Source organism: Siphateles boraxobius, unplaced genomic scaffold, assembly GCF_051911475.1.
Source record: "Siphateles boraxobius isolate OS27281-9 unplaced genomic scaffold, OSU_SipBor_1 31, whole genome shotgun sequence".
NCBI lineage: Eukaryota > Metazoa > Chordata > Actinopteri > Cypriniformes > Leuciscidae > Siphateles > Siphateles boraxobius.
In genome coordinates this window covers 2,547,501-2,561,716 of record NW_027508931.1, presented here as the reverse complement: position 1 = coordinate 2,561,716, position 14,216 = coordinate 2,547,501, and the positions used below count along the sequence as shown (strand labels likewise).

Sequence of the window (14,216 nt, the reverse complement as noted above, 5' to 3'; positions counted from 1 at the left end):
CAACAAAATGTGCCACTGACTCAGATGTTCCATGCCATTCTAGGTGGTCTGTACCTCAACTACCTCGGCTTGTTCAAAAATGTTTCTTCTTAACTGACAATACCATAAGGTCTCTTGCTGCAATGAATCCCCCAAAATAGCGGGATCTGTGAACAATATGGCAAATAACCACTGACAAAAGACGGAAACTTTTTTAAGAGGTGAACTTGGAAAAACTATTTGAACATATGTGATTCTACTTCAGAAAACATGTGTGAGGATGGGAGAATGTTTGTTTAGATAGTTCAGAGGTCAAAAGGTGCAGGAACTACTGAAGGACAGTCTTCAAAGTGCTTCAGCTTTCTTCATCGAGGAGACACCCAAAACACTTCTTAAACCCAGATAAATGATTTAATAAAGCAGTTTAAGTGGATGCCGGCTGGCCACCCAGCTGGCCGTGCAAACCCATAAACATCAGAAGGATTAGGACATCCACCAGCCCCTCGTGTTATAGTACAGCTATGTGGTTCCAAAGGCACATGCTGGCCACCCAAATGGCAGGACTAGAGTTTCAGACATCACTTATATGCAGCTAAAAGGAAATGTTCTCAAAACTTTGGCCTATGTTCTGGCAAGGTTCTCTCATAGTAATGAACAAATGTTGTTCTAGTAAATTTTAATGGAATGTTCGTTCAAAGTTATCTGGTTTTTAAAAATTCTCAAAACATTGGCACAAAAACATTATGTATACATCATTCATGGACGTTCCAAACATGTTAGTTGGATGTTCATCTAACATTTTTTTTAAATAACTTTTTTTCAGAAAACATGAATGGAATATTCCCTGAACGTTCAAATAACCAAGATAAACATTTTTAAAACATTAAAAAACTGGTCGTTTTGAACGTTCAGAACATTTTCAAAACTTATTGGGAACGTAACTGGCAAAATGATCTTAGAATAGAATTTTTTTGTTATAGCTGAGTGGTCATTTTGGTAAAAACAAGTTATTTCTTTGGCTGCCTTGTAAACGTCAGTCTGCTGTGGAGTAGAACATTTTTACTCTTCTGTAACAGCCTTTACAGAGTAATTTTCAGTTGTATTGTCTGAAGTCAAATCTACAGTTGAGCTTAATGCATTTGCCATGGTATCAGCTGAACAAACTGATTGGCTTGAAGGCATGTCACTGGTCTCCATCAGTGTTGATTAAGTTCTAAAAAAAGTAATTAATTACTAATTACATCTTCAGCAGTGTAATTAGATTACTGTAATTACTCTCTATAAAAAGTATTGGATTACATATTACTAATTACTTTCTAAATCCCATATCAACCTTGACCAGTAAACAATACAAGGACATACATGTTTTAATTCCTTCAAATAAACAATATACAAATGGATTTAAGGTTAAATCCAATGTTGTTTTATATAGATTTGTTCTTTAGTCTTTACACCAGAGGTAACTGCAATTACTAAATAAATAAATTACATAAAAATTAAGAGTAATCCCTTACTTTACTTAGATTACTTAGTAATTAATTACACCCAACACTGGTCTCCATCTACCACAGAGTTTGATGATGTCCACGGGGGTTTGCCATGCAAAAGTATTGCTTGAGATCCATTGACATTCAATATACGCTGCATTTCATCACGACTTGGTACTTCATTTGTATGTAGCAATTATGTTTATTAGGCTACACATTGTTAGTCTGAAACAGAATTTATACACAGCCCACTCATGTTAGTACTCCAGCCCGCCATAGATATGTCAGGGATTTATGTAAGAAGTGAAAGGTACAATTGCAAAATTATGGCAAAAATGTAGATGACTGTATTACTTTTAATTCTACCATGCATGTGGCATAAAATTGGTTTATGTGTTGTCTACCTCAGTAGGCCTACAGACACGTGTCTCTATAATTTCCCTGAGGAGCCGAAGTAATGTTATTGTTTCACTGTGTCCTTGTGTCTGACTGGAATAACTAATAAACCCAAACTTGAAGTGAACTTAAGTAGGCTAAGTGGATGACATTGTTTGGTTAAATGCATGGAAAATCAGGCAAGTAAAATGTAAGCATTTTAAGACTGAGGATTCTAAAGAAGGTTGTTAACTAAATTTAACTATATTTCAATACATCATCAATCCTTCTTTCAAAACTTTTGTTTTACCCGTCCCTGATTCACTATGGGAAGCTTATTATAGCCTACTTTAGACATGTCGGGGCGGTTTTCGCGGGAAATTGCATATAAACGTGTGTATGGTGTGGTGGCCTGTGGGAGTGGCATAGTTGTCACGTGTCACAACAAACGAACGAGAAAGGTTGACATGGAGCATTCTAAATCTGGAACCTGGAAAAAACGCAGAACAGAATAGAATAACATGCTGGCACAAATAAAATGTGACAGAGCTCGTAATAAAACAAGAATCAGCATTGGCTTGGCTTTACGGAGGTGGCGAGAACTGAGGGATTGGAAATGTTAGTCAACAGGTAAGTAGCTAAGTAATTTTATTTAATAATAAATAAATTGAGATAAATTGCCAGATGTAGCTCAACAGAGTTCATTGTAAAACATGATCTATTGTGAAGGTTCATAAATTCAACAACCCAGTCACGCAGAGCCGAAGCACAGCCAATTTTCGGGTTATGGTCGGGTTAAGGTCACTATTCGGGCTTCTGAAACATTAGGAATAACCCGTTTACATGCGTGAGCAGAGAGAGTTACCCCTGTTGTATAGATGGAATTGCAATATCCCGATGTAAACGGCGACGCACGGTTGGCGTCTGGACGTACGGACAACCTTAAGACGCAATATGACTCATTTCCGATTCTTCTTCCTGTATCCAAAGACAACAACAGCAGCAGCACGCGGATAATGAATAGTTCGGGGCAGATAGCGATCGCCTTTGTTTGCGCTTTGGTGCTGGTACTGACCTCGCTCCAAATGTATGCTGTGCTGCGTCTCGCCATGTTTACTTCCGGTATACTGCACGCGGGTTTCTGTATGCGCCCATAGACTGTAAAAAAATTTGGACGTAGTGTCCGTCATCCGTAGGTTTCTGAAGTGCGTTTTTGAAGTCTAATGGTGTGTTCACACCGATCGCGAATTTAATTATTTGCCCGAGTAGATTAAATACAAAGTCAATGCAAAGACGCGAATAGAAGCGAATTGGGCGACGCGTTTGCCGCCAACGTCTTCCGCGCAAGTTGAAAAAATTGAACTCGAGCGAATGTTCAAGCGTCTAACTAGACGCGTATTTGACGCTCTATTCGTGTTCGGTGTGAACACATCATATAATAATTCCATAAAGTGGGCGGAGTCACTCGTCGCCATCTTGGAAGTGCGTCACTCCCGGATAAACTGAAAGTTAACGGCTAGTAACAGCAGCGGTAATCATTCACCCCCCTCACAGTTGTCATGAAGGGTAAAATTAGCTGTAAAGACCAAAACAACTTAAGACACCAGGCTGTAATTTTTTTTTCTGCGGTAAAGTTGGGCATTTTAACATGGTTTGGCATGTTAAACATGATTTTTACAGATTTGGCTCACTTTTGCAGTCAGCCTCAAGCGGCCAGGCGATGAATTGCCATTTAATTCACTTCCATGTTGGTTTTCAGAGAGAGACAGGGAGGTTGCCGCTTGTATGCGCCGCAAACTTCCTCAACTCAAAAGACCAATATTCCTTGCGAATAGAACATGCGCAGAACACAAATCATTATGGGGATATGCCGATACGTGTTTACATGACCAAAAATTCGGGTTAGAAAAGGGGTAGGCCTACCCCAGGTATCATATCCCGGTTTTTAAAATCCGAGATATGAGCATATTCTGGTTTTTGCCGGTGTTTACATGGCCGTGCGTGACCGGGTTATTGCTAATATCCCGATTTTGAACGGGTTATTGGCTGCATGTAAACGTAGTCAATGTTTTGTTTTTTAACCGCTAGAGGGCCAAAATATACCGTAGCCTAGCATACCTTTAAAAAACAAAAAACTCAAAATGTATTTTACCATTATATTTAATTAATAGAACGAGTGAGATTTCAATTAGCCTATATTTTGACCAGTGAACTAAGAAATGTCCCTAGTTTCCATTTCAGACATCTAGTCACTTTATTTAATGAGTAAACCATCCACTTGGAAAAATAGTAGGCTCATTTTCGCACTTTAAAAGTTAATTCTAAATCAAACATTTTTATTCTTCTAATAGGCCTATATAATATATTTCTAGCATACAATTTATTTATTTAATATTTATTTACAACTAAGAAATTTCTAAGAGGAAAACACCATAAAGTTTTGCAGTGAAGGAAACCCCCCAATTGTCCAGCAGATGATTCTTTTCAAAAGATGAGTCAGCAGTAACATTACTGGCAGACTTACAGAACATACATCAAAAATGCAGCTTTGATTACAGTCGTACAGTTTGCTGTAAAGCATTAAAGATTCAGCAGGGCTTCTAGATGAAGTCCTGCAAGATGAGTCTGGGTGATGTGATACGAAAAATTAAGTAAAAAGGGTGCAACCATACTTCAAATCACACAACTTTATTTGTTAAACATGCTGGGATAGTCATCTAAAAAGTACAAAACCTTCTCAAAATTATAACGACAGTCATACTTTGTGTCGAATCAAAGAGCTTTTGATGGGAAAACGGTAAAATTCTGAAAAAATAAATAAATTTGGAATAAATTAATCTGTAGGCTATTCAACAGAGTAAGAGAAAAGGGCTGGCTAGCTAAATAGAACTGAAACTGGCATTAAAACATGTCTAGTAAAGCATTGCCAGGAAATGCATATGGCTGTCTATTACATGAGTCACAGGTTTGGTTGCTATGATTGTGTAACGTATGTGAATAATTACAGAATTAGTAAATATCTTTGGCGGCATCAAAAGGTTCAGACTTTGTTTAAAACGTCATGTCAATTTCAAACTATCCACTCAATATGAATGAACTATATACATGCAGGTTGCTAGGTATGAAATATATTTTCATACAAAATGTTATTTTGAGTCAGTGTGAATCATGGGGACTTTTCCAATTCCCATCCCTACTGCAACGCAGTACAACTCCTTGCAATCACGTGTTCAATACATTTAAACCATTTTGGTGTTTCTATGCACTTTGTAATACTACACCCTAGTGGTTGTAGTTAATGTTTATTTTTTTTATGAATAATGTTAGACGCTTTAGCAGAATGCCTTTACTTTAGACAAGTAAAACCTATTTACACCTTTCATTTTTATCTTTGAAATCTTGTAATCCTGTGTGTAAAAAAAAGAAAGAAAAAAAAAAGAAGGAAAATCCGTTATACGGATTTATCAAATTGTTTGAGTTACTTATTGGGCATTTAGAAGTGTCCTGATTTAGAGCATGTCTTTTCATGCCCCTGTTAACTATTGTCGAGAAATCCAGTTTCTAATATGTATTACCCGTAAAATGTAAAAATGTAGGTTCCACCGAGATTTGAACTCGGATCGCTGGATTCAGAGTCCAGAGTGCTAACCATTACACCATGGAACCGCACGACATAGTCATGGAAATCTACAGTTTTAATAACTAGTTATTGTGAAAATTGATGTTTTATTCGTTGCTTTTGTCTTTTCTTCAAACCGCTATCACCAGGAAGTATGACCTAAACAACCCACTTTTACAAGTCAAAATTACAAATAATTCATAACAACACAAAGATATGCTGGACATGCGACTGTTCTGTTCTACAAAAAAAAAACGTTTTTTGCAAAAGGACGTCTCATATTAAACAATATTAGCATTTCAAACACAATTGCACGATCCACAAACATTTAGCTGTTTTATAGTTATAGATTATTAAGATACATTAAACAAGATATACAATATGTTTACACATAATACACCGTTCATCTGCAATATAATTGTATCTTTTTGTTTTAAAACCTGAAAAAAAATACTGGCAAATAAAATAATTTTTTTGTAATGCGGCTTTTATTTTGACAGCTTGTAAAGGCCCTAACCCGGAACACTTCATGCGACGCTCACTGGTTCGCCTGCTTGCTAACCTGTTAGCATGGCTACTGCCTAATCACAAATACACTGCAGTGCAGCAGCGGAGAGGACAGGGACGGGTCGGCTACACTTTTGCTTCAAATTCTTCCATTGTTTGCGCTTTTGTTTTAATCGAAATGGGGACGCGAGACGACGAATATGACTACTTGTTTAAAGGTTAGTATATACGACATTTGCGATGACTGTATAAGTTAAAGCGGCGCAGATCATTGTGGTTATTGTTAGATAACTTAGTGTGGTTTTATATTAAACACATAAAGGCCAGCTAACCTGCTAGCTCACTTCAAACAGCCCAAAACAAACCCCTGCTCCTCGGCTGGAATAGTATAATTTTAGTCTTATTTTCCTCAGTTACGGCGCACTCTGTCTATACAGATGTTGGTTAATTGCCTACATAAAGTACAGTTTACTGAAGATCGGACCACACCTTGAAGCGGCTAGCTGAAGTTAGCTGATACTGTCGCTGGAGGGGTTTAACGGAGCAGGCGGAAATGGGAAACGGCCTGTATTCCCAGATGTTTTTCCAAGCCTGTATGACTGACTGACTTCGGTGGAAGATAAAAGGAGATATTTGGGGCAACTTCAACCACCGTTCGCTTTCATTATATGTTGTTCTTACAATGAAAGTAAACGGTGAACGAGGCTGTCATTCTGCCTAACAACATGTTCTTTTGTGTTCCACCGACAAAAATATAGTCGTTTTGTAATATCATGAACACATTTTGGGTGAACTGCCCTTAAAAACAATAATTTGTGTCAGCTTAGTGTTTTTTCTTTTTAAGGAAATACAAGGTATCAGGTGATGTGACCTCCCTTTGCTTATGTTATCGTTGTTTTTTTTTCATGAAACAATGTTAAATTTATCTTTTAGAATAAGTCCATTAAACAAGTTCCTATTCAGTAATCTTTGAAATGTATTGTTCTCGCAGTTTGAGGGGTTTCGCTCCATGTTGTCATCAAGAAATGACGTGCTAACGTGAATCACGGTGATCGTCAACAACCTCTCTAATCTAGTAACGTATAGTCATGTTCGATGTAATAAACAAATCTTCAAATTAGCCTAGAAATAGTTTGTAAGCTTACATTATCCACCAAGTTCATTGTCACACAACAATTTTACCAAAAATGGTCATGTCTCCCACATTGTGACTTTTTTAAAACTTATTTAAATGCACTTCACTTTTAAATTAGGTTGTGTGTCATAAGCGCTTAGATCATTTCCAAATTTGTTCCTGTATTTTATTTTAAACAGAGATGTCTTTGATTTATCACTCACACTCCTATTTAAATGGCTATTTCATATGCAATAATTAAAATTGTCATCTACTCACCCTCATGTTTTTCCTAACCCATAAGACTTTTTTTCATCAAACACAACTGAAGATTGGCTGAACTAGGTTATAGTGTTATAGTATCAGATATAAAACCATGATGTTTTTATTTGAAGTGGTCCTGATTGGAGACTCTGGTGTGGGGAAGAGTAACCTGCTGTCTCGTTTCACCCGCAATGAATTCAACCTTGAGAGCAAAAGCACTATCGGAGTGGAGTTCGCTACACGGAGCATTCAGGTGGATGGAAAGACGGTGAAGGCTCAGATTTGGGATACAGCTGGACAGGAACGTTATCGAGCCATCACTTCAGCGTAAGTGTTTTTTCTTTCCTCATATTATAGATACCATTTGACATTTTACTTTGTTTATGTATTTGTTATTTTGTTTGATAAAGTCTAAAAGCTCATTCACACCAAGGACGGTCAGTAACTATAAACCTTTTATGATCTTAGGGAAGTCCACACCACAGATAAAATGATAACAGCACAGAGGAACGATACTGTTGAAATCAATTGTTGATTTTTTTTTTCTTGTTTGAAGAACGAATCCGGTGACTTTTAAAGAGTTTTGAGTATTTATAGCGGCAGACAACAACTGCAGTCAAATATGATGTCAGTCAAAAATGAAAGTTGTTTCAGAGGGGAAGCAATTTTCTATATTCTGAATAACTATAATGAAGACAAACTTAATTAAATTGGATGATTGAATATTCGCATTAGAATCAAGAAATGCATTTTGATTTCATGTTTAAGTGTACTCATTGATCACACTTCAGTCTTCCACTATCTTTTGATTGGTTCCCTGTGTTACTGTAAAGGTATTACCGGGGCGCTGTGGGGGCCCTCCTAGTGTATGACATCGCCAAGCACCTGACCTATGAGAATGTGGAGCGTTGGCTTAAGGAGCTCCGAGACCATGCAGACAGCAATATCGTCATCATGCTCGTGGGCAATAAAAGCGACTTGCGTCACCTCCGGGCAGTGCCCACCGACGAAGCACGTGCATTTGCAGGTTAGATCTACAATAAAGAGTTAAAAGTGGACCTTTAACTCCTGATGCATTACAGGGAGTGTATAGCCAGGGCATTAATTTGTTTGGTTTCTTTGTGTACTTTTTCAGCTTGTTAACTGTTACCATGAATGTTAATGTATGTTCCCCATGTTTGCAGAGAAAAACGGTCTGTCCTTCCTAGAGACCTCAGCTTTGGATTCCACCAATGTAGAGACCGCTTTTCAGACCATCCTGACTGGTGAGTATGGAGCGTTTCAGCACACGCAGCGGATACTTATCAGTGTGCAAGGTTAAGGATGATAGATTTTTATTTATGTACTGGTAGTATACACGAATGACGGAAAGCACCCTAAACAGGCTTGAGGGAATGACTGTTTTTTTGTTTAAAAGGATAAAAAAGAAAGATTGTAAATGATTGGCTGAAGGCCACATCCTTATGAATGACTCATCAAAAGCCCTGACTTGGTCGGGTAGGTTTCTCTAGCCTGACGTGACTGCAATAGAGAGTTTCCGTCGTCTTTTGCTCCTCTGTTTGGCTCCTGGCATCTGCAGAGGAAGAACAAATAATAAATGTCTCAAAGGCATCGCAGTCAGTTGCAATGCTGTAATTGTGTTCAGTAATAACTGTAGGGTTTATAGGCTTTTACGGCAACACAAAGTCCAGTGTTCGTATTGAAAACAAAAACCAGTTCGTGTTGTCACTGTGTACATTGTCTTAGCATCAATATCTTTTTCTGTCCCGTAGAAATCTATCGGATCGTATCCCAAAAGCAGATGTCCGACCGCCGAGACAATGACATGTCACCTAGCAACAATGTAGTGTCCATCCAGGTGCAACCTACTGAGAATAAACCAAAGATGCAGTGCTGCCAGAGCATCTAGCAACTCCCGTACCATAACCCCCCCCCAAACCCCAACCACCCACCTGCAACACCCCCTCCCCTCCCCCTTCAAGACTGCTTTGGGTCTGAGATGCAGCTGCACAACTAGGCTTGAGCACAGAGGCTGGTTCCAAAGCTGGAATCTCAAAGGGTCACCACCTGCAGTCTGGACTAAGCTTGCGTTTTTTTTGTTCCCCCCCCCTCCCTCCTTCCTGCCATGGTAGGCTTTTATATTGCAGAATTTTAATAATCATTTGTGCCGATCTTCACTGAAATGTCTTAATATATAATTTCATTTGCAAACGTGTGAGGTTCGCTCATGTATGTCTTTAGTAGCAGCCCCCCTTGTTTCTGGGGTGGAGGGGAGAAACGTGCAGTATTGGAAGTTTTGCTATATTTAATGTTGTGATTGTAGAGAGATGATGTACCTGGTAGATGTTAGATGATGATTAGGGCCCAAAGACCACAGTCTTCACCTTTAAGCCATCTTCCAAGTGTGGTTCTCATTGCATGTACACTCCCTTCATGCATTCGGCACGGGGCGGCATCGCATCACGTTCTTGATTTCACCATCAGGCCAATGGAAGAGGCCTTAAGGCACATAGCTACTGCGCTGTTTTCTCTTCGCCATCACGTGCTTCATTTGCATCGAGGTAGAATAGTGGTTTTAGTGCCTTTTTTTGATGGAACGTTACACGGACGCTTTCATGCATGTGCTTAAAATGCAACACCTCTTCAGCTGTCTGTGGCAGTGAGGCGAGGCCTTCATCACACGCTAGAATCACGCTGTAATGTAGTCCAATATGGACCCTTTCTTTTTGTGTTACCAGCCCTTTCAGTTGTTGTCTTCGCATAGCAAAAGTTCAATTTGTAATAAACAAGAATTTATGTCATAATGCAGAAGGATTGTTTCCTAAAGAGGGGACCGTACTACCAAACAGGCACAAGTTCTCTTTGAAACACTACCACAAACTTATTCAGTATGAAATGAGGGAGGACTTCCCCTAAACGTAAGGTTATCTTATCGCAACCTCAAACCCATTGTACTTTTGCAGGTCACACTCTGTCGTTAAAGTCAGAACAGGAAAAACACGCAGCAGTGAATAGTGGCCAGCTGACGGCCGCATCACATGAGAGCACTCTAGGGAATAGACTGGATACTTTCTCTTTTTATTGCACTGAATGTAAAATATCTCCCGCCACTACAGTTAATGATCTTAAGACCTGTAACTTGTATTTATTCTGTGGTAGTCACTTGAATCGAGTTGTTAGCCTTTTAATCTTCTTGGCGAAGTGATGGGACTCTTAAGCGTTGAGACACAGTGTGATAATTTTTGAATGTATTATGTGTTTTAGCCTACCAAAAGTCTGCCCTGATTCCAGCAGATGAGGAAACTACCACAAGCTGTGATGCTCGTCTTTGCTTAATGGCTGTCTAATAAAATTTACTCAGTGTGACATGAAATACCAGTAAAGACTGAACTAATAATGCATGTTATATAACGGTCACCACAGGCGACCTCGGGGTGGAAGAAAACTGTAGGCCTCAGCAGTGGTTTATTTTTCTTTATCGATCCCTTTGAGTTTAATTACCCTAGCACTAGGTAAAACAACATAGTTTGCTAAGATCATTCCCAACAGTATCAGAACACATTCCAGGTGGAATTGAAGGGCCCTTAAAGGCTGCAATGTAATTACTGAATCAGACTGAACCGACATTACTGCATGCTAGTCATTTTACTGTTTTTAGTGAGTCTCCTATATCTTATAAGCAGCACATACAGTACTTATCGCCATCAAGATGAAAAGACCTGGTGATTATACAAGTGTAAGGGTCTGTTTCTGTTCTTTTAGGACCCTGACTCTGTATGACTGTTCTCTAGAGGCAGGGGTCTCTGGTGCTAACAGGGGCCAGTGCCAATGATGTGAGGGCACAGATGGCATGACTATGACCTGCCCATGCACTGCACATAGCTGGTGTGACCTAGTAAGATTACACGGATATTACTTTTCTGGCTGTCGGATCTTTCACGTATTGCCTCGAGAACCTTATTTCGTTTTGTTTTCTTTTGTCTGCACTGTACTGTGATTTATTTTGTATTGTTATGATTATACTATTACTCTGTCACCTGTAATTCCAATTTAAAAGAGCAAATAAAATATGTAGTTAATTCAAAGCTTTTCTGTTCCTTATATATTGTTTAACCTTTCTTTAAAAGCTTAGTTTTCATTTAACAGTTTTATTACCTCATTTATTACCACTTTATTCCTTTTTTTTTTTTTTACATAGTTGTTTCAGTTCCTTAAGGCATGGCCACTACGTCCTGATTTCTAAAGATAGTAAAAGTGGTTGGTTTATTTAAAAGGGCGCAGTTATGTTATACGCATGATATTCAGTGCAGACGCACCAGATTATTATTTTCATGGTAAATGAACGATATCAAAATCCTACAAGTTTTGTCTAAATAAATTAAAAATAAAACACTAAATGAATTTGGCATCAAAACATTATAATGTACAATATCAAAAAACTATTCATTTAGAGATTTGCTAAAAAATACATTAAACTATTAATGTTTTTAAAGATTAACTTTACATTGAGAGAGTCAATTATACAGTTTAGTGGTTATTACTCAAAAATATGCCGCACAACATGATTAATCAACCTTCGGCAGCTTTCGAAAAACGAGGACTTTTTCATGTAAACCAGCAATTTAACAGTAAGAACATTAAATAAACTGAGCGATCTTGAACAATTCATAAAAGTGCATGAGGAAACACTGCTGAGCTGTAGAGCTGATTGGATTGATGAAATGTTTTTTCCCCTTTTATTTATGAATGATTGTCACTATGTTTTTGCTATTATGATGTTACGCAGCCACTTCAGCACAAAACTCAAATCAAAGCTGCAAAGCTATAATCATCAAACAAACTGAAACACAAGGAAAGGGACACGTCTCAAAATCTATTTATACTGTTTTTAGGACACGTATGAAGTCTCGTCCTATCATGGAGTCTATCAAGAGCTAACATATAATGTCGACTTTATATATTAATACTGTGCACAAATAGCACAAGTACATGAAAATAATTGGTCACTATGGGAATCATTTGTTCATGCTACCCCCCCCCCCCCCTTAAATATGTTTAACTTTTACACTATAAAGAAAAACATCACTTGCACAAACAAGGTATAAATAAACATCATAAATACATAACCACAAAATAAAAACCTTTCAAGGCCTGCTAACAGATGTTTTAAAAATGTAAACATACAAAGAAGAAAAACTAAACGTGATAGCTTTGAAAAGCGTCACTTACACAACTTAATTCCAATTCATAAGACATACACACTGATAGCAACAGTCATAAACGTCTATGTACAATAGAAAGCACCAGGTTGTTACACAAATGAGCAGTGTAGTACAGTATCACAGAGCTCATGTTGACCCCAGGCTCTCCTCATAAACTTTTATAAATATTTCTGAGTGGTAGACGAATGTATAGTATTATAAAGTCCTGGTCGGTACTCCCTCATAACGGTAACCATCTTTACACAATAAGAACTCTTAATATTTCTTGTTTTAAACCATGCTTTTGTCTCGAAGGTCCAGACTAAACGCTCCGGGGTGAAAAAGAGGTCTGCCCCCTCACGGTCACCCCGGCTGCCAACTCCAAATTAAAAGTTCTGGATCATTGAGTCGCATTGATTAGCTGTTCCAGCGTGCGGAACTCTTGTCTTAAAGAATCAGCATAGTGAGTATGTTTCCATGAAAACCTCTCAAATGATCCTTAAATTCCCTCCAAATGTCTTTTCATAGACCCATAAGCAAAGAATGCTTTTCTACCCCTGTATTTCCTGATTTTATATGCACAGCTTGTTAAAAAACGTCTCTGAGAGGGATGAAGAATAATCGCTGGTGTCCAAATCTGAAACTCTTGTTCTGGTATACAGTCCATTTCCCACAATCCTCCTTTACTCAATGGAAAGAGGAATATGGTCTCCACCTGTGTCATGTCCAGTATAATCTACTCATGCATCTGTAATTGAATGTGTGTTGGAGAGGAAGAGAGATAAGAAGAGAGAGAGAGAGGTTGAGATTGTAAAAAAACGAGGTCTGGGAGCTGCCAGTCTTGCGTCCCGTGTTTTTGGGGCAGGCCTGGGCTCTACAGCAGGGAGCTCGGGGGGCTTTCTGGTGGGGGTGGGGTGTGTGTGGGGCTGTGGCGCATGGGCAAGATGTCGTAGTGGCTGGGAATGTGGCTGTTCCGCGGGAGGTCGTAAGGACTCTGGGAGAATCCGGTCGCCAGGCCGTTGGGTCCCTGAAGAACACTCACTGTCGGTTCTGAGAAGGAAAGGTGGCGAGAGGTGAGCGGCTCAATTTCTGAAACTCTCTCTGAATCTTTAACACATAGCTCTCTATATGGTGTACATTACATTATAAAGATACAATATTACATTCTTAAGATTTAATATTTTTCCCATTAGCTGCATTACTTGGTGATTGTCCTGCATCCTCAGTAAACAAGCTATAATTAGTCCATAATGCAGCTGCTAGAGTCAAGAAAATATGATCATATAACACCAATATTATCATCTCTACACTGGTTATACCTATAAAGTTACGTTTCGATTACAAAGTATTGCTACTGACCTATGAGTCCCTGAACGGTTTAGCTCCTGTGCATTTAACCGATCTTCTATCACCCTACAATTCATCACGCTCGCTTTTTAAGGTCACAAAACTCTGGACTTCTGGTTGTACCCAGTATATCTAAAGTCTACTAAAGGAGGGAGAGTGTTTTAGCATTTGGTTCCTAAACTCTGGAATAGCCTTCCTGAATTTTCGGGGCTCAGACTTGCTCTTCCAGTTTAAATCTAGATAAAAGACATCTCTTTAGCCAAGCTTTCACATATTGCATCTCATAACCTTGTACTCCAGATATATCAGATCAAATGCAAATG

General features: G+C 38.6%; 2 protein-coding genes and 1 non-coding gene across 4 annotated transcripts in view; 1 reads left to right on the top strand and 2 right to left on the bottom strand.

The window, feature by feature from the left end:
* Positions 1 to 5,435: 5,435 nt before the first annotated feature.
* Positions 5,436 to 5,507, bottom strand: trnaq-cug (transfer RNA glutamine (anticodon CUG)). Its single transcript has one exon. It is a non-coding gene; the product is annotated as a tRNA-Gln (tRNA).
* Positions 5,508 to 5,966: 459 nt separating this feature from the next.
* rab11a (RAB11a, member RAS oncogene family) lies at positions 5,967 to 11,430 on the top strand. Its single transcript, XM_077193331.1, has 5 exons — positions 5,967 to 6,185; positions 7,477 to 7,672; positions 8,179 to 8,372; positions 8,530 to 8,610; positions 9,118 to 11,430. Exons 1-5 carry the CDS (start codon positions 5,990 to 5,992, stop codon positions 9,252 to 9,254), a joined length of 804 nt encoding a protein of 267 aa, XP_077049446.1. The 5' UTR covers positions 5,967 to 5,989; the 3' UTR covers positions 9,255 to 11,430.
* Positions 11,431 to 12,205: 775 nt separating this feature from the next.
* Positions 12,206 to 14,216, bottom strand: part of megf11 (multiple EGF-like-domains 11) — a 130,118-nt gene continuing 128,107 nt past the window's right edge. For both annotated transcript variants that reach the window (XM_077193319.1, XM_077193320.1), the window contains one exon: positions 12,206 to 13,596. In XM_077193319.1, the coding sequence (XP_077049434.1) occupies positions 13,421 to 13,596 (176 nt within the window). In that variant the 3' untranslated portion in view covers positions 12,206 to 13,420. The remainder of the gene's footprint in view (positions 13,597 to 14,216) is intronic.